At 37.5% G+C, this 21,243-nt stretch overlaps 1 protein-coding gene and 2 pseudogenes across 1 annotated transcript in view; 2 read left to right on the top strand and 1 right to left on the bottom strand.

Annotated features, from left to right (window-relative positions):
* The window catches only part of LOC119529596 (placenta-specific gene 8 protein-like), a 50,586-nt gene extending 34,335 nt beyond the window's left edge, over positions 1–16,251 (top strand). Inside the window, exons 4-5 of the mRNA XM_037830131.1 lie at positions 14,038–14,152; positions 15,845–16,251. Coding sequence (XP_037686059.1) covers positions 14,038–14,142 — 105 coding nt within the window. The 3' untranslated portion in view covers positions 14,143–14,152; positions 15,845–16,251. The remainder of the gene's footprint in view (positions 1–14,037; positions 14,153–15,844) is intronic.
* Positions 2,544–3,867, bottom strand: LOC119529055 (annotated as a pseudogene).
* On the top strand, positions 11,388–12,643 carry LOC119529594 (annotated as a pseudogene).
* Positions 16,252–21,243: the final 4,992 nt, after the last annotated feature.

The raw sequence follows: 21,243 nt of genomic DNA, 5'->3' as shown, positions 1-21,243 counted from the left end.
GGATGCCCTGAGGGGTCTCCATGATTGCTCTCCTAATCTTGAACCTAGTCTTTTCTCCACTACCACCTGAAATGCTTTAAGTGACTTACAGGACCATGCAGCTATCTATGTTTTGGAATATATTACTAATAAAATCTTTTATTTGAACCAATAGCTGTATCTCTGAAAAAGCTATTGGAGGTGAGTAGGTGAGGGGTAGAGGCCAAAGTGGGGCCCCTAGCCTCTCCTTGCTTTACTCACAGCCAGACATTGGACCCTGCAAATCTGCAGGAAGGGTGACAGTTTCTTACAAAGTCCTGGGTAAAATAGGTGTGTGGTGGATTCCTTCAGAGCTGGCCTGTTCAACTCCTAGGTAAGTCACAAGCCAGTATTCCTTCATTCAACAAGGATTATTGAGTAATAAGAAGGCTCTAAGTACTGTTCCAGATGTTAGAGAAACATCAGTGAACAAAACAAATCGAAATCCCTGTCTTCTTGGAGCTTACATTTTCTCTCTCTCTCTCTCTCTCTCTCTCTCTCTCTCTCTCTCTCTCTCTCTCTCTTTTTTTGCCTTTCAAAAAAATGTAATTTATTTGATGTTTAAGATGGATAACTGCCATGGTCCATCAATGAAATGAATACCACATACAAAGAGATTCAAGGGGCAATGGTTAAGGGGGAAAGGCCTCTAAAAGCTTCTAAGGAGCTCTAAATAGAGTTGAATTCTCAGGTATTAAAATTCTTCTCTAGTAGCAAATCAATTTCCAACTTCCCACTAAAATTGGAAAAAAATCTGGGGAAGAAAGCCCTAAAACTTACATTTTTGTTCCTGCTACCTCTCTGGCAGTTTTTTTAATTTATTTTTTATTAGAGAACTTGTGGATTTACAGAACAAACATGCTTAAAATACAGAATCTCATATGCCACCCCGCTAACAACATTTGCATTGGTGTGGAAAATTTCTTACAATTGATGATAGCACTTCTTTTAACAGTAGTTACATTTGTTACAATTAATGAAAGACTATTAAAATAATATTATAACTATTGTCCATAGTTTACGTTGGGGTATTTTTTCCCCATATTCCCAACCTATTTTTTTTTCATGCATGTCTTTATTTTATTACTTATCTACCCATGTACTGGATAAAGGGAGTGTCAGTCACATGGTTTTTACAATCACATGGTCACATGATAAAAGCTATATAGTTATACAATCATTATCAATGATTAAGGCTACTGGATTACAGTCCCACAATTTCAGGTGTTTCCTTCTGGCTATTCCAATATACTGGAAACAAAAGAAATGTCTATATAATGAGAAGGTAGTCATAATCATTTGTTAAATCATAATTTCTCAGTTATACCTCCTTCTTCTCATTTGATCATTCTCTCAATCTTCAGGGGTAGCTGGGCAATGACCATTTTAGCTTCTTCATGCTGTAAAGGGGAGTTGACCTTATGGGGTAGAGGAATGTATGATATTCTTGGAGAGACTGGTACCTCTGGGTTTTAGGGTTTATCTGGCATAGGATCAATCTGGGGGCCTTAAGTTTCTGAAAAACTAAACTTAATAAGTAAAACATTTATACAGTTTTAGATAGAGCCCAAGGTATTCTTTAGAGTTTTCAGGAATACTGTTGGTTGGGGCTTGGCATACGGTGACAATTTGCAATATCTGGCTGAAGTTTACATAAGAGTAATCTCCAGAATGGACTCTTAAGTCTATTTGAATTCTTTTAGCCACTGAAACTTTATTTTGTTTCATTTCTTTTCCCCCTTTTGGTCAAGAATGCATTCTCAACCCCATGATGCCAGGGCCAGGCTCATCCTTGGGAGTCATGTCCCATGTTGCCAGGGAGACTTATACCCCTGGGAGTCATGTCCAATGTGGGGCTGGGGGTTTATTTGCAGAGATGGCTTAGAAAGAGAGGACACGTCTGAGCAGCAAAAGAGGTTCTCTGGGGGGGTGACTCAGGCATAATTATAAATAGGCTTAGCTTGGCATTGCAGAAATAAATTTCATAAGGGCAAGCCTCAAGATTGAGGGCTTGGCTTATTAAATTTATAGTCCCTAATGCTTGAAAGAATATCAGAAATTCCCTTGGTGGGGAAGTTTAATAGTTCCACATTTTTTTCTCTAGTCCTTCAAGGGGACTTTGCAAATATCTTTAAATTTTCTGTCTCAGGCAGTTTTTGACTGCCTAATAGTAAAAAGGTACTCTTCTTCATTTATAAAATGAGGGCTAGCTGCTACAGTCCTGCCATCAGTGGGCTCTATGTCTTGAATGCTTATATTAAAGGGGTTTCCACCATGTTCTCCCCCACCCTATATCATTTAGGAGTAATGGGCACACATATGCACAAAGATGGAATGGAATAAGGGAGCAATTTGTGAGTAAAGTAGAACAAACCCTAAGAATTCAAAGGAAAACTGAAGGCACAGCCTCACCCTTCTGCTGACTTAACAAATAGCCCATCGTGAAGTGTGCCAAATGCAGCTATGAAATCAAAATCCTCTAAACTCCAAGATCATTTTTTCCCAAAGCGTTGTCCACATAAAAATCAGTCATCCTTTAAGCCCAGAGAATCCAGTTCCAGGGGTTCAACCGGAATAAGGGAAAGAAAATCTGATGACATTCTTGATATTGGTGTGTGGTGGAATGGTACTGAGCCATCTGTTAATGAATGTGGAATAGCAGCAGAATCAACTGAAGTCACACTGAAGACGGCTGATACAAGAGAACCCCTTTAGATGGGCTGCTTTTTGTTTCTGACATAAAGATGCATTTCATTTTGGTAGTGGGGTCTTCCTCTTCATCAGAAGAGCTTTCTATTGTTAGGTCAGTTACATCCACTTTCTTCTTGTTTGCCTCATTGGCTACAGTCGCTGAGCAAGACTTACTGAAGATGCTAGAAGTCCCTATTTTTGTACATGGTTGGCTGGATTCTTTCATAGCTTCTTTCTTCAGTCTCACTGGACACCAAGAACCATCTTCTTGGAATTGGATCTCATCCACATCAGAATTCATTGAAAATTTCCATAAAAAGCCTATCTAATATTAGACTTTCATAGGCAGCCTTTTCATCACATACAGGACAAATCCAGGAGGACTTCTTCTCATTCATTTGTAGATAAAGGGCAGCATGAAAAACAATGAAGGTGTTTACAAGTCACTGCATGGCATGGGAGTCTCAGTTTCATTTTTCCTAAAGGACACATCAAGGATACCCAAAGGCTAGTTGTAGCAATTTCACTATTGGGATCTAGAATAAGTTTTTCTTTAATTAGTGCTCTGGAATGGTCAGGGTTTCTAAAACCTTTCATTTATAACCTTTGTAATAACATGGCTGATATGAGCTGTTGTACAAGATATACATACATGGAGTAATCCTTTCCAGTCTCTGATGCCCATGAAATGGAATTCTTATTTGGCACAGCTGAAGATAACCTAACTAAAGATGTAATATTCAAGGGGATGACTGAGATGCTTCTGTTTGATCCCATTTTAGATGGTTGTGCATAGCCAGGCAAAGGAAACAGATTCCCATTTACTTTTATACATAATTATTTTCTTGAGGGTAACTTTTCTTTACCAAGCAAAGTCTCAGCTGAACTTCGACTGTATAATCTCCCCTACCACCTGGCAAAAAAAGAATCTCTTGAAATGCTTCTCCCTCTAATTTGTTGAGGTGTCAGAGAAAAAATAAAAAATGTTTCTTGAAATCATCAAATACTGCTTTGAACTAAATTCATGGGCTTGATGAGAACATCAAGGAAGTCATAAAAGGACAGGTTTCTTATTAACTGCACATCAGACTGGAGAGGAGGAATTGGGGAAGATGGCTGATGCATCTCAAATGTGGGTTTTGTATCTTGAAGCAACATGATATACACATTCAAGAATCCCAAGGAACCCCAAACAGGATAAACTCAATGAGGACTACACCTAGACACCCTGTAGACCATCTGTTGAATGCCAAGGACAAGGAGACAGTTCTCAAAGCTGCAAGAAAAAGACAATATGTTATGCACAATGGAGTCCCAGTTAGATTAATGCTAATTTTTCATCAGAAATCATGGAAGCAAGAAGACAAGAAGGAACTGGGTTGAAATACTTAAAGTGCTGAAAGAAAACAATTGCCAACCAAGAATTTCATATCTGGTGCAAATGTCTTTCAAAAATGAAAGAGAGATTAAGACATTCCCAGATAAACAAAAGCTGAGGGAGTTCATCACCACCAGATCTGCTCTACAAGTAATGCTAAAGGACATTCTTCAGATTGAAAGGAAAGGATACTAGACAGTGGACCAAAGTGGCGTAAAGAAATAAAGACCAGTAAAGGGAATCATGTGGGTAATTATAAATGCCTGTACTATTGTATTACATTTTTTGGGCATGTAACTCCATTTTTTACTGCTTACAGGTTCTAAAATGAAGAGTAACAATAAGTTTATGATTTTGACATACAATACAGATGTACTAACAAATACAAATGTATAAAAAATATAATTTGTAACAAGGACAACAAAAGGATGAGAGCCCAGAGGGATATAAGAACAATGTGTATGCTATTGAATTTAAGTTGATATCAAATCAGATGTTATTGTTATACATTTAGGATGTTAAATTTAAGCCCCATGGTAACCACAAGGAAAATCATGGAAAAATATATACAGAAAGAAATGAGAAAGGACTCAAAATGGTACACTACAAAAAAATCAAATCAATACAAAGGTAGGTAATTATGGAAGAATTGAGGGACAAAAAGGTATAAGATTTACAAAGATGAAATAGCAAAATGGAAGAAAATAGTACTACAATATCAATAATTACTTTAAATGCAAATAGATTAAACTGTCCAGTCAAGTAGCAGAGATTGTTAGAATAGATTTAAAAAGCATGATCCAACTATATAATATTTACAAAATTTATAAATTCAAAGACACGGGTAGATTGAAACTGAAAGGATGGCAAAAATATATACCATGCAAATAATAACCAAAAGAGAGCTAAGGTATGGATACTAATATCATATAAAATACACTTTAAGAAAAAAACTATTACAAGGGACAAAGTAGGTAATGATACACTGATAAAAGGGTTAATTCAAAAAGAAGACATCACAATTACAAATGTATATGCACTTTACGGCAGAGGCCCAAAATATATGAAAGAAAATACATGAAAGAAATATTGATTTGAAGGGAGAAATAGACAGTTATACATTAATAATTGGAGACTTTAATACACCACTTTCAATAATGGGTAGAACATCTAGACAGCAAATCAATAAGGAAATATGTGAGCAATACTCTAAATCACTAGACCTAACAAATATATGTAGAACACTTCACCAAAAGCAGCAGAATACACATTCTTCTCTAGTGCACATGGGTGATTTTCCAGGATAGACCATATATTAAGTTATAAAACAAGCTTCAATAAATTTGAAAATACTGAAATCATATTCTTCTCTGACCAAAATGGAATGAAGTTAGAAATCTGGAAAATTCAAAAATATGTGGAAATTAAACAACATATTCTTAAACAACCAATGGGTCAAAGAAGAAATTATAAGGGAAATTAGGAAATATTATGAGGCAAATGAAAACAAAAGTATAACATACCAAAACTTATGGGACACAGCAAAAGCAGGGCTGAGAGGAAATTCATAGTTCTAAATGCCTACATTAAAGAAGAAACATCTCAAATCAGAGACATAACCTTGCAACTGGAGGAATAGAAGAACAAACTAAACCAAAGTGAGAGGAAGGAAGGAAATAACAAAGATTAGAGCAGACATAAAGGAAATGGAGAATTAAAAACAGTAGAGAGAATCAACAAAATCAAAATTTGGTACTTTGAAAAGATCAATAAAATTAACAAACTTTTAGCTAGACTAACAAAAAAAAGGATGTAAATAACTAAAATCAGAAATGAAAGAAGTTCTAGCCAGAGGGATTAGGCAAGAAAAAGAAATATAAGGCACCCAAATTGGAAAGAAGTAAAACCCTCCCTATTTGCAGATGACAAAATCCTACACAGAGAAAATCCTGGAAAATCCACAGCAAAGCTACTCAAACTAATAAAAAAATTCAGCAACAAGGTGGGGTACAAGATCAACACCCAAAAATCAGTAGTGTTCTATACCAGGAATGAACAATTGGAAGAAGAAATTAAGGGGGGGGGAAGCCATTTATAATAGCAATGAAAGGAATCAGGTATTTAGGAATAAATTTAACCAAGAATGTAAAGGACTTATACACAGAAAACTACAGAACACTGCTAAAAGAAGTCAGAGCATACCTAAATAAATGGAAAGACATTCTGTGTTCATGGATTGGAAGACTAAATATTGTTAAGATGTCAATTCTACCCAAAGCAATTAACAGATTCAATGCAATCTCTATGAAATTTCCAACAGCCTTCTTTGCAAAACTGGAAAAGCCAATCATCAAATTTATATAGAAATGTAAGGGCCCTGAATAGCAAAAGCCATCTTGAAAAAGAATGAAGTTGGAGGACTCATACTTCCCAATTTTAAAACTTATTACAAAGCCACAGTAATCAAAAACAGCATGGTACTGGCACAAGGATAGACATATATACCGATAGAATTGAATTGAGAGCACAGAAATCAACCCTTACATTTATGGCCAAATGATTGTTGACAAAAGGGCAAAAAGCATTCAATTTGGAAAGAATAGTCTCTTTAACAAATGGTACTGGGAAAACTGGATCTCTATTTGCAAAAGAATGAATGTGGACCCCTACCTCACATCATATACAAAAATTAACTCAAAATGGGTACAAGATCTAAATATAAAAGCCTGCACTGTAAAACTCCTAGAAAAAAACATAGGGAAACATATTCAGCACCTTATAATGGTTTCATAGACATTACACCAAAAATCTGAGCAACAAAAGAAAAAAATAGATTAAAATGGGACTTCATCAAAATTAGAACTTTTCTGCATCAAAGGTCTTCAACATAAATGTAAAAAGATAAACAGAATGAGAGAAAATATTTGGAAACCACATATCTGATAAGGGTTTAATATCCAGAATATATGATGAAATTCTACAGCTCAACAACAGCAAAAAGTCCAAGAAGTCAAGGTGTACCCCCTTAATACCATTACCAGCCTAGAGTTTAAAGCTGGCTCTGCACCTGAAAGGACCAGCATCCCCAGGTTCAACTAAATCCTAAATGGGATTCCTGCCAAGAGCGATCCATTCTCCCCCAAAAGAAATCAATGATATCTATAAATTATGAGTCAGAAATTTCATCAGATGACCCCTTAAAAACACTGGCCAATTTCTCAGCAAGAAGTAGCCAGAATGAATGGTGGCCCAATTCCCAACATTGAAAACAGATATTGTTTTACAGAGGAAATTGTAACAGTGACTTTTATAGTATAAACTTTTTTTAATATTTATTTTGAAATAATTTCAAACATATAGGACAGTTGCAAATACAATACAAACTCCATACAGAGAACTCCAACACCCCCCCACTCCCAGATATCCATATCTACCAATTTTATATTTTGCTACCTTTGCAGTACTTTTACTTCCTTCCTTCCTTCCTTCCTTCTTTCCCTCCTTCCTTCCTCTCTCCCTCCCTCCATCCCTCCCCCCTCTTTCTTTCAACTATATCTGTTTTCCTTCTGTCAATTATCTACCTACCCATTTATCATCTTCTGAACATTTGAGAGCAGGTTGCCTATACAATACTCCTTGAACTCATAACACTTCCATGTACATTTCCTACAAGCAAGGATATTCACTTATGTCATTAACTTAACTGCAGTTAATTCAAGAAAATTAATATGGATATAAAGCTTAAATTCTATGTTCCAATTTTTCCTTATGCCCCCTTTGAGCTTTTCTCCTCCATTCTTAGATCTACTCCAGTATCATATGTTGCATTGATTGTCATTAACTCTTAATTAACTCTTTTTTTTAAAGATTAACTATATCAAAAAAAATTTTTTAAAAGCTATACAATTAAAAACATTTCAAACAAACCATAACAATGGAGTAATAAAAAGACAACTAACCTAAAATACCTACTTTACTTCCAACATGTTCCTACTCTACCCCAAGAAAATAACCTAATATAGCAACATTTCTGTGAACTTGTTCCTACCATGCCCATCAGAAATTAACAAACCATAGTCAATCCTGGGCATTCCCAGAACATTAAATTTATCTGTTCTTATTGGGTTATCATTACCCCTTCATTAATTGCTCTCTATCTCTAGTTCTCCTACATTCTACATTACAAACCATGTATTTTAGGAGTGTGTTGTTTAACATCCAGGTGTTTGTGAATTTTCTAGGTCTCTGACGGTTATTGGCTTCTAATTGTATTCCATTGTGGTCAGAGAATGTGCTTTGATTAATTTCAATTTTTTAAAATTTATTGAGGTTTGTTTTATGTCCCAGCCTATGGTCTATTCTGGAGAAAGTTCCATAATCACTAGAGTAGAATGTGTATCCTGGTGATTTGGGATGTGATGTTCTATATATATGTATGTTAAATCAAACTCACTTATCAGATTGTTTAGTTTTCAATTTCCTTGTTGATCTTCTGTCTGGTTGATCTATCTATAGGAGAGACTGATGTGTTGAAGTCTCCCACAATTAGTGTGGAAACACCCATTGCATCCTTTAGTTTTGCCAGTGTTTGTCTCATGTATTTTGTGGCACCATGATTGGGTGCATAAACATTTATGATCATTATTTCTTCTTGTTGAATTGCCCCTTTTATTAGTATGTAGTGGCCTTCTTTGTCTCTCATAACATCCTTGCATTTAAAGTCTATTTTATCTGAGACTAATATTGCTGCTACTGCTTTCTTTTGGCTGTAGCTTGCATGAAATATTTTTCCACCCTTTCACTTTCAATTTCTTTGTGTCCCTGTGTCTAAGATGAGTCTCTTGTATGCAACATATTGATGGTTCATATTTTTTGATCCATTCTGCCAATCTGTATCTTTTGATTGGGGCATTTAATCCACTTACATATAATGTTATCACTATGAAGGCATTTCTTGAATCAGCCATCCTATCCTTTGGTTTATGTTTGTCATATATATTTTTTCCCTCTCTCTATTAATGTCCTTTAATGTACCCATACTGAATCTCTCTAGTACTGAACCTTTCTCCATCTCTCACTCTCCTTTCTTTGTTTCTCTGTCGGTAGGGCTCCCTTTAGTATCTGAAGTAGGACAGGTCTTTTATTAGCAAAATCTCTCAACATTTGTTTGTCTGTGAAAACTTTAAGCTCTCCCTCAAATTTGAAGGAGAGCTTTGCTGATAAAGTAGTCTTGGTTGGAAATTTTTCTCTCTCAGAATTTTAAATATGTCATGCCACTGCCTTCTCGCCTCCATGGTGGCCTCTGAGTAGTCACTACTTAGTCTTATGCTGTTTCCTTTGTATGTGGTGAATTGCTTTTCTCTTGATGCTTTCAGAACTTTCTCCTTCTCTTCAGTATTTGACAGTCTGATCAGAATATGTCTTGGAGTGGGTTTATTTGGAGTTCACTGGGCATTTATGCTTTGTGTATTTATATTGTATAGAAGGTTTGGGAAGTTTTCCCCAACAATTTTTTTGAATACTCTTTCTAGACCTTTAACCTTCTCTTCCCCTTCCGGGACACCAATGAGTCTTATATTTGGACATTTTGTTTTATCTATCATATCCCTGAGATGCATTTTGATTTTTTTGACTTTTTTCCCCATTCTTTCTTTTGTTCTTCCATTTTCTATTCTGTGGTCCTCGAGGTCACTGATTTGTTGTTCATCTTCCACTAGTCTTGTACTATGAGTATCCAGAATCTCTTTAATTTGGTCAACAGTTTCTTTTATTCCCATAAGATCATCTATTTTTTTATTTACTCTTGCAATTTCTTCTTTATGCTCTTCTAGGGTCTTCTTCATGTCCTTTATATCCTGTGCCATGCTCTTCTTCATGTCCATTAAATCCTGTGCCATGCTCTCATTGTTTGTCTTTAGTTCTTTAATGAATTGCTCCAAGTACTGTGTCTCCTCTGATCTTTTGATTTGGGTGATTGAGTTTGGGTTCTCCATATCAACTGGTTTTATCATATGCTTTAAAATTCTCTGTTGTTTTTGGCCTCTTGGCACTTGCTTTACTTGATAGGGTTCTTTTAGGATATGTAGAATTATTCAAAGACAAATCTCTAATTTGTCAGATCTACAGCTTGGTGGCCTACACTTTCTCTAACTAACCAGCAGATTGCACACACAAATCACCTGTTCCCCTCAAGACAGTTTTCTCCAACTTGTTCTTTGTGGTGTGTCGGGGTCTGATTCTTGTGGGGTCCAATTGATGCACCAAGTTTGGGTGTGTTGTTGGTACTGTCTGCCCTGAATGTGGGGCATGTGTCTGAACAGTTAGAGAGGGAGGGCAGCTTTAACAATCAAACCTCCCAGGTGTTCCTGGAGATTTAAGGCTATTGCAAGAGTCTAAACCTTCATTTCAATCTCACCACAGCTTGTCTCTGTCACTGACCTACAAGTCTTTGGTATTGGTGCACGGTCCCTGGGATTTCTGAGTAGGTCCCTCTTCCAAGCTGTGCCCTTCTAGGGCCTCTGCTGAGGGATGGTTTTGCTATGTCACAAGTGCACACCATCCCTCAAGGGAAGTTCTGGGCCACTGGGCCATGTAGGGGCGTTCCCAGCCTGCTGAAAGGGTGGCTGAATGGGGTGTGTTAATTTCCCCCTTTTCACACAGCTCTGCCTTCCCAGCTCCAGGACAATTAGCTGCAGGTGCACGAAAGGCTATTGTCCATGCCCAATATTGTGGCGTGTACATGTGTTGCTGGAAACACTTCCTGTCACACTGGATTTTTTGGTGTGGCTCTGGGCTATGGCTCCAGCACCAGGCAGGAGCGTTCCCAGCCCACCGGGAAGATGGTTGCAAGGGGTGTGGCCTTTTCCCCCTTTTGGGTAACCTCTGCCTTCCTTACTCCAAGACAATTAGCAGCAGGTGTGCCAAAGGCTATCTTGCACGCCAGATATTGAGGTGTTCACACAGCCCGTTCCTGCCGTGCTTCACTGTGTGGTTCTTGCTGCCATTTCTGCAGCTGCTTTTGGGTTTTTTTTAAAAAAGAACTAGTCCACCTCCAAACACCAACCCTTGGTTTCCCCACACCGCAGCATGACTGCCAGATATTCAGCCGGCTTACTCACTCGTTTCAGAACACAGACTCCCGGTTTCACCAAGTGCACGGTCCCTGTGGATTTAGCAGACCTTGTCCAGCTGGTGCATTGCTGGAACTGGTGTTCTGGGTCACTTTCTGGCTTTTATCTAGTATTTTTCATGGAGGTGATTTTTTGCCCTGTCTCTCCTAGCTGCCATCTTAAGTTTTCCTCTTAATTGCCTTTTATAGGCAGGTACAACATGGCTAAAATCTTTATTAATATTTTAAAGATCGTTGATTTATGATCACTGTTCATATAGACGCATGATACATCTCAGCAATTTACCCCATTCTGGCTACTCTGACAGTGCTATCCTCAAACTTGCTGAGCCCTATGGGAAAATAAAGAATTATATACTGATGAGGATGAAAATTCAGGCCTTTATTGAGATGGAAACCAGAGAAGATGCAATGGCAATGGTTGATCATTGTTTGAAAAAGGCCCTTTGGTTTCAGGGGAGATGTGTGAAGGTTGATCTGTCTGAGAAATATAAAAAACTGGTACTGAGGATTCCCAACAGAGGCATTGACTTACTTACTGAGAAAAGATAAATCCCAAAAAAGATCTTATTCTCCAGATGGCAGAGAATCTCCAAGTGATAAGAAATCCAAAGCTGATGGCTCCCAGAAGACTGAAAGCACAGGTGAAGGAAAAGAACAAGAAGAGAAGTCAGGTGAAGATGGAGAGAAAGACATGAAAGATGACCAGACAGAACAAGAACCTAACATGCTTCTTGAATCTGAAAGTGAGCTACTCGTAGATGAAGAAGAGGCAGCAGCACTGCTAGAAAGTGAGAGTTCAGTGGGAGATGAGACTGACCTTGCAAATTTAGGTGATGTGTTATCTGACAGGAAAAAGGAGCCTTCAGACAAAGGTGTGAAAAAAGATGCAAATACAAGTTCTTAAGCAGCAATGAAGAAAAAGCTTAAAAAGGTGGACAAGATGGAGGAACTTGATCAAGAAAACAAAGCAGTGTTGGAAAATGGAATTAAAAATGAGGAAAATACAGAACCAGGTGCTGAATCTGCAGAGAATGCTGATGATCCCAACAAAGATAAAAGAGAAAATGCAGATGGCCAAAATGATGAAAACAAGGAGGACTATACACTCCCAGATGAGTATAGAATTGGATCGTATCAGCCCAATGTTCCTGTTAGTATAGACTATGTGATACATAAAACAGTGTTTTACTGTAAGCTGTGTTCACTCTTTTATACAAATGAAGAATTTGCAAAGAATACTCATTGCAGCAGCCTCCTCATTATCAGAAATTGAAGAAATTTCTGAATAAATCAGCAGTAGAACACAGGCAGAAGGAGGAAGCTTAAGATATTCGAGAAGCTTAATGATTTCAAAAGAAATAACGATTCGTTGTTTTTAATGTTAACCTTTTTTAAATACAGTACTGATAGAAAAAATATTGTACTCTTTTGTTTTAGTGGAAAAAATAATAGATGTCTGTTCATGTGTTTAAGTGTTATAGCAAAAATACAGATACAGTTAAGTTAATGAAGAATAGTTTTTGTTTTATCAGAATGGCAACAGACAGAAGTACTTTGTAGAGACTGACTCCATAAGCAACTTAAGATAACTTGCACTACTAAGAAAGATATGTAGAAACATTCAGAGAAATTAAATTTTTTTTTAAGTAGTTCCAGGCTTCAAAGAAATGTCAACAACTTTGGATTCCATTCAATAAAGAATAAAACCAATTGTATTTTTATTACTTTCGTCTGAAACATTCCACATTTTAATCTGAGCCTTGCAGACTTTATTTGGAGCTTGAAGTTTTTTGGTTGCATTTCATTTTTGGAGAATGTCGTTAATGTGAGATTGGCATTAAGATGCATGTGCGGTTTTCTTTTAATGTCATGCTGTTGTTTAGGTGATAAGAAATATTAAGTAATTGGCTTTATATTTTGTAATTTTTTTCCTAATTTCCTGCTAGATTTCATATTCTGGTAGTCAATGTATTTTCAGTGAAATGTAAAAAATATTCCTGTTCTCTTTGACCAGTATTAATTTCTTGAGATCTTATTGCTTGTCACTTGAATCCTGTAGCTGTCATACATCTCTGGTATAAGCAACATTTGAGTTTTGAAGTGTGTAAACCATCTCTTCATGTTTTCAAGGTGTAGTCTTACATTTGTGCATTTTTAAAAGTTTGGCCATGATTCTAGACACATGCTTCTTCTAATACATGTACCTGCACATGTGACCTTTGTGAAAAGAAATCTGCATGTATAATCTGTGTTTACTTGTAACTTGCTGCTTATAGTCTGCTTATATCTGTGGATCCAAGTTACTGAGGTGAATACCAATAAAGAAATCCTAGGCCATGTTCTTTGGTTATACATGTTTGGAATGATAACCAAAAAAAAAAAAAAAAAAAATGAGAGGTTCAATGAAAATGGCTAGTGATACAAGGTGGGGCCTTGTCTAGCACCATTCACAATCTATAGAAAAATCTGTGCATTAAACAACCAATTTTGAAGGGAACCATTCCAGAAGAGATGAGAGAAGACCAGGGCTACAGATGACCTTTTGAAATGGTGCAGTGTTATGAAAGGGGCACTGGCTTGAGAAGGGAAAGACCAAGCTCTGCCACTAATTTGTTATGTGATATTAGCAAGTGATTTAACTTCTCTTGGTTTTCAGAAAAATGAAGATATTATCACAGAATTCTCATGAAAAACAAGTTAAATGAAATGTATACTTTAAAGAGATTTGCAAAGCTATGCAAATACAAAGAATTATTTTGTTTATATTTACAGGCTACGTGTGGATTTATTTTGTTTTGTTTTGTTTTGCTTTTAACAGGGATCTATCTGCGGTGATTTCATGATGCTGGGATGTTGCCCTTTATGCACCCTTTGCCAACTTAAGCGAGATATTGAAAAAAGAAAAGCAATGAATACTTTATAAAAGGCACTTGGTAAGTTCTTTGCTGACCTATTAGAACAAATTCCCAAAGACACCTTGATTTCCTTGGAGCCCCCTCACAGACATATGAGATATTCGTTAGCAAATAGAGGGCAAATGGGTTTTAATTGGCAGCCTACACCAGTTAGTTGATAGCTTCACAGAGCCTGGTTTGAGAAGGCTACAGCCTGCCTGGGTAGGAGAGAATTCTGTGATTCGTTAGGATATCTGCCATAGGCAGAGTGGCCGTGTGAAGTCCTGATAAGTGAGCCACTTATCAACCATGTCTGTCTTAACTACAGCATGACTTTAAGGTAATAAAGGTATGTATATGACAAGACATGAATTTCCCTAAGCCTAGGTCTCAGATCCACTCCCAGCAACACTAACCTACTGGGATGTTAGACTAAGTGTGGCTGTGTTAAGTGCCTAGTTACATCTTCATGTCAGTACCAAGATATTAAAATAAAAATTCATTCTCCAAGGTGGTGGGAAGCTATTTTAGTCCCTAGAAATTGTAGACTGTCTACCCAGTTATCCAAAATCTCCAAAGCCTCCACCGTGGTGAAGAGTTACTGACTTTTTGATGGCTATCAAAGTTGTGCAAGTTGGGTAGCTGCTATTTATCTAGCTTCCTAAGCTCTCCTGGTCATATTTTTAATCTTCTCAGTTTTTCCTGTTTCTCTCTGGTAAGAAGGCAATGGCTTATTCAGTCCTTGCTTTCAGTATCTTACTCTCAATTCCCAAGGAATTGTAATTATTTAGTTTTCACCTGGAAATGGCTGTGCTCTGTGAAAGTCCTATCTTCTGAGAGGTCTTCAGAGAGTTTGATTAGTATGGTGCTGTCATCTGTATGATTGGCGGATGCTGGTTCAATCTCTCTATATATATACTATTTTGCCACATGTAACACAAAATAATGTCCTCTTCATGAACCATTGCTTCAGTATGCAGGTATGGTATCCCAGTATTTGTCTTCTGATTACTTCAAATGGCTTCCCTCAATGACTGAGGTACTTCACTTGCTTTCAGGAGTCAAGAGGGTGGATTTTATATCATTCTTTTTCTTCCTTGCTTCATGAGAATTGACTATTGTCTCTCTTTCCAAGCACTGGTGCTTCTCTAAAGGTCTATGTTACCAACTTGACTCAGACTTGATGCAAAAGTGGCACTGAGGGGATTCAAATGAGGCAGTTCCACTGGTTTCGACCTCCCGTGAATGAAAGAGTTTGTTTTTGGTTCTTTGTCTTTTAGAGACTCTTGCTTTAGCATTTTTGATGATGAATTGACATTTGGTAACAGAAGCTAACTCTGGGAACCTACAGAGCACTCTATTGGACCACTGTACATCTAGAAACAATGCCTGACACATAGTAGGCACTGTTTAAGTGTTGGTGAATGGATAAATGAATGCAAACGTACAGGAAGGATGCATAAGACCCTAACTTAGGAGATTCATCTGAATCTTGACTGGTGGTTGTGATTCCTCCTAATAGATTATACTGAACCATGGGCCATATTTGACCCAGATTTTTAAATATGTAGCATTTGGTGTAGAACAGGGATGGGATGTAAGTTTTGATACTTGAAATGAGGTAACGTGAAATAAAATATGGAACTGATAAATCCTGATTCATTTACTTTTTCTTTTTTTTTTTTTTTTTTTTTTTTTGTTTGTTTGTTTGTTTTTATGTAATTCCCACAGGTCAAAGTCACATTTTGGTGAAAAAGCTGGAATGAAATACTGCATCTATTGAGTGCTAGTTCACCTCATATTTCTGAAACTAACCCAAAACTAATCAAATGACTTTAAATGTCCTCAAAACACTTTTCCAGTTTCTTTTTAATGAACTACATTTCCAGTGCCCTTCTCTAAGATGATAGCCATTAAAATTAACTTCCTTAACAATTCTTGTGTTTTTATATACTGCTTCATGGAAAATTACAATATGCTGCTTTAAAATATGAACCCAAGATTGGCAAACATTGTTAAAGTTGTGTGTTGGGTATATGGGGGTTCTTTATACTGCTCTGCTTTTCTACCCTTACATATGTTTGAGAATGTCCATAATAAAAAGTTTTTGAAATGTTGCCAAGTAAAAGGCTACAATATGTGAGGAGCTTTTATTATTTTGAATTCTCTTTCTATTCTAGGCCAAGTGTATCCTGTGCTGTCCCCAGCCTTCTCACATCGGGGGACTGTGGCTTCTTCCCTAGGGGGTTGGAAGTGGGATTTGGCACTTCTTTTATATCTCCATAAAGTAAATCCAATCCAGGGAGCAGTTACTGAATAATGCAGATTTTACTGTAGACTACATGGCGAGACAAAAGAGAGGACTTAATAAGCCACACAGCAACACCTAAATTAAAATTCCCATTAGACATGTCTGTCCTTTCCAAAATCCATCTCCTGCAGCACGTCAGCCAAAGGGACTCCACTTCCCTTTTATAGGCAGAGCAATTTATCTCCACTCCAGCTCTCTTGTTCTAGGACTGCAGCTTCAAAGGCTGTGGATACACAGGCTCTAAAGCAGATTTCATGTGGGAGCAGGGCAAGAGATAGGCATGGAATTCTGCAAGTAAGCAAAATAAGATGTTCTCCCTGGAACTTATTGGAAAGTTACAGCACACTTTCATTTTACATGGTTATACATTTAAAAAAAAAAAAATTACCATAAAAAGTAGTGTTTTTTTTTTTTAAATCTATCTAGCTGCAAATAGTTTTTATTTTATTCTCACTGTCCTAATCTTGCTTTCATGTTTTATTCTGTACATTCCAAATGCCTGAAGTCTTCCATACTCAAGGCTACCTCCCTCAATTAAATAAGAATCCTTCTTAAATGCTCCTTCACACTGGAAGTCAGTTGCTAGAGCCAAGAATCAGCAGCTGGTCTGAAGAAGTGGGGAGTGTAGGAAAAGAAGGTGGAGAAGATTTAAAAACTTACAAAGCAAAGAACTGCAGAAGAGAATCTGCCTCACCTTTCCAGGGCATGGAAGGATTTTCCACAGCATCCCTTGGATGCTGTATCAGAGTTACCTGTTGCCACTTAGTGGCTTAAACAAAGATCATTTCTCCTGCTCAAGAATCTACAATTTGGGCAGAGCTCAGTGGGGACTTCTTGTTGCTGCTTATGTAGTGTGGATTGGGATGGCCTGACTAGGGGCCTGAGAATCCACTTTCAAGATGGCTCACTCACATGGCTAGCAAGTCGGTGCTGGCTATTGGCTGGGGGTTCGGCCAGGGCTGTGGGCCAGGGGGCCTCAGTTCCTCCCATACAGGCCTCTCCACAGGCAGCTTCAACTTCCTCACACTATGGTTGCTGGGTTCCAAGAGCGTCTCAAGTGAACAAGTGGATGTGCATAACAATTTCATGATCTGGCCTCAGAAGTCCTACACCATCACTTTATTTTTTTATTTTTTTATTTTTTTTTTTTTTTTTATTTTTAAATCATCATTTTATTGAGATATATTCACATACCACGCAGTCATACAAAAACAAATTGTACTTTCGATTGTTTACAGTACCATTACATAGTTGTACATTCATCACCTAAATCAATCCCTGACACCTTCATTAGCACACACACAAAAATAACAAGAATAATAATTAGTGTGAAAAAGAGCAATTGAAGTAAAAAAGAACACTGGGTACCTTTGTCTGTTTCTTTGCTTCCCCTACTTTTCTACACATCCATCCATAAACTAGACAAAGTGGAGTTTGGTCCTTATGGCATTCCCAATCCCACTGTCACCCCTCATAAGCTACATTTTTATACAACTGTCTTCGAGATTCATGGGTTCTGGGTTGTAGTTTAATAGTTTCAGGTATCCACCACCAGCTACCCCAATTCTTTAGAACCTAAAAAAGGTTGTCTAAAGTGTGCGTAAGAGTGCCCACCAGAGTGATCTCTCGGCTCGTTTTGGAATCTCTCCGCCACTGAAGCTTATTTCATTTCCTTTCACATCCTCCTTTTGGTCAAGAAGATGTTCTCCATCCCACGATGCCGGGTCTACATTCCTCCCCGGGAGTCATATTCCACGTTGCCAGGGAGATTCACTTCCCTGGGTGTCTGATCCCACGTAGGGGGGAGGGCAGTGATTTCACCTTTCAAGTTGGCTTAGCCAGAGAGAGAGGGCCACATCTGAGCAACAAAGAGGCATTCAGGAGGAGACTCTTAGGCACAAATACAGGGAGGCCTAGCCTCTCCTTTGCAGCAACTGTCTTCCCAAGGGTAAAACTTATGGTAGAGGGCTCAACCCATCAAACCACCAGTCCCCTATGTCTGTGGCCATGTCAGCAACCCTGGAGGTGGGGCAGGCAAATACCCCTGCATTCTCCACAGGCTCCCCAAGGGGGAAATAAAACTTTTTTTTTTTTTTTTTTTTCCTTGTTTGTCTTTTTTCTTTTTTTTTTTTTTTTTTAACTTTCCCTTCTTTTTTAAATCAACTGTATGAAAAAAAAAGTTAAAAAGAAAACAAACATACAATAAAAGAACATTTCAAAGAGACCATAACAAGGGAGTAAGAAAAAGACAACTAACCTAAGATAACTGCTTAACTTCCAACATGTTCCTACTTTACCCCAAGAAAGTTACATAATATAGCAACATTTCAGTGAACTTGTTCCTACTATATCCATCAGAAATTAACAGACCATAGTCATTTCTGGGCATCCCCAGAACGTTAAATAGCTTATCTGTTCTTCTTTGATTATTGTTCCCCCTTCCTTAATTGCTCTCTACTGCTAGTTCCCCTACATTCTACCTTATAAACCATTTGTTTTACATTTTTCAAAGTTCACATTAGTGGTAGCATATAATATTTCTCTTTTTGTGCCTGGCTTATTTCGCTCAGCATTATGTCTTCAAGGTTCATCCATGTTGTCATATGTTTCCCCAGATCGTTCCTTCTTACTGCCGCGTAGTATTCCATCGTGTGTATATACCACATTTTATTTATCCACTCATCTGTTGAAGGACATTTGGGTTGTTTCCATCTCTTGGCAATTGTGAATAATGCTGCTATGAACATTGGCGTGCAGATATCTGTTCGTGTCACTGCTTTCCGATCTTCCGGGTATATCCCGAGAAGTGCAATCGCTGGATCGAATGGTAGCTCTATCTCTAGTTTTCTAAGGAACTGCCAGACTGACTTCCAGAGTGGCTGAACCATTATACAGTCCCACCAACAATGAATAAGAGTTCCAATTTCTCCACATCCCCTCCAGCATTTGTAGTTTCCTGTTTGTTTAATGGCAGCCATTCTAACCGGTGTTAGATGGTATCTCATTGTGGTCTTAATTTGCATCTCTCTAATAGCTAGTGAAGCTGAACATTTTTTCATGTGTTTCTTGGCCATTTGTATTTCCTCTTCAGAGAACTGTCTTTTCATATCTTTTGCCCATTTTATAATTGGGCTGTCTGTACTATTGTCATTGAGTTGTAGGATTTCTTTGTATATGCAAGATATCAGTCTTTTGTCAGATACATGGTTTCCAAAAATTTTTTCCCATTGAGTTGGCTGCCTCTTTACCTTTTTGAGAAATTCCTTTGAGGTGCAGAAACTTCTAAGCTTGAGGAGTTCCCATTTATCTATTTTCTCTTTTGTTGCTTGTGCTTTGGGTGTAAAGTCTAGGAAGTGGCCTCCTAATACAAGGTCTTGAAGATGTTTTCCTACATTATCTTCTAGGAGTTTTATGGTACTTTCTTTTATATTGAGATCTTTGGTCCATTTTGAGTTAATTTTTGTGTAGGGGGTGAGGTAGGGGTCCTCTTTCATTCTTTTGGATATGGATATCCAACTCTCCCAGCCCCATTTGTTGAAAAGACCATTATGGCTCAGTTCGGTGACTTTGGGGGCCTTATCAAAGATCAGTCGGCCATAGATCTGAGGGTCTATCTCTGAATTCTCAATTCGATTCCATTGATCTATATGTCTATCTTTGTGCCAGTACCATGCTGTTTTGGCAACTGTGGCTTTATAATAAGCTTCAAACTCAGGGAGTGTAAGTCCTCCCACTTCGTTTTTCTTTTTTAGAGTGTCTTTAGCAATTCGAGGCATCTTCCCTTTCCAAATAAATTTGATAACTAGCTTTTCCAAGTCTGCAAAGTAGGTTGTTGGAATTTTGATTGGGATTGCATTGAATCTGTAGATGAGTTTGGGTAGAATTGACATCTTAATGACATTTAGTCTTCCTATCCATGAACATGGAATATTTTTCCATCTTTTAAGGTCCCCTTCTATTTCTTTTAGTAGAGTTATGTAGTTTTCTTTGTATAGGTCTTTGACATCTTTCGTTAAGTTTATTCCTAGGTACTTGATTTTTTTAGTTGCTATTGAAAATGGTATCTTTTTCTTGAGTGTCTCTTCAGTTTGTTCATTTCTAGCATATAGAAACATTACTGACTTATGTGCATTAATCTTGTATCCTGCTACTTTGCTAAATTTGTTTATTAGCTCTAGTAGGTGTATCGTCGATTTCTCAGGGTTTTCTAGATATAAGATCATATCATCTGCAAACAATGATAGTTTTACTTCTTCTTTTCCAATTTGGATGCCTTTTATTTCTTTGTCTTGCCGGATTGCCCTGGCTAGCACTTCCAGCACAATGTTGAATAACAGTGGTGACAGCGGGCATCCTTGTCTTGTTCCTGATCTTAGAGGGAAGGCTTTCAGTCTCTCACCATTGAGTACTATGCTGGCTGTGGGTTTTTCATATATGCTCTTTATCATGTTGAGGAAGTTTCCTTCAATTCCTACCTTTTGAAGTGTTTTTATCAAAAAGGGATGTTGGATTTTGTCAAATGCTTTTTCAGCATCTATTGAGATGATCAATTGATTTTTCCCTTCGAGTTTTTAATGTGTTGTAATACATTGATTGTTTTTCTTATGTTGAACCATCCTTGCATGCCTGGAATAAACCCCACTTGGTCATGGTGTATGATTTTTTTAATGTGTCTTTGGATTCGATTTGCAAGTATTTTGTTGAGGATTTTTGCATCTATATTCATTAGGGAGATTGGCCGGTAGTTTTCCTTTTTTGTAGCATCTTTGCCTGGTTTTGGTATTAGATTGATGTTAGCTTCATAAAATGAGTTAGGTAG

This window comes from Choloepus didactylus, chromosome 3 (assembly GCF_015220235.1).
Source record: "Choloepus didactylus isolate mChoDid1 chromosome 3, mChoDid1.pri, whole genome shotgun sequence".
Taxonomy (NCBI): domain Eukaryota; kingdom Metazoa; phylum Chordata; class Mammalia; order Pilosa; family Megalonychidae; genus Choloepus; species Choloepus didactylus.
Note: the sequence above shows the minus strand (reverse complement) of the source record. Positions and strands in the feature narration are given on the sequence as shown.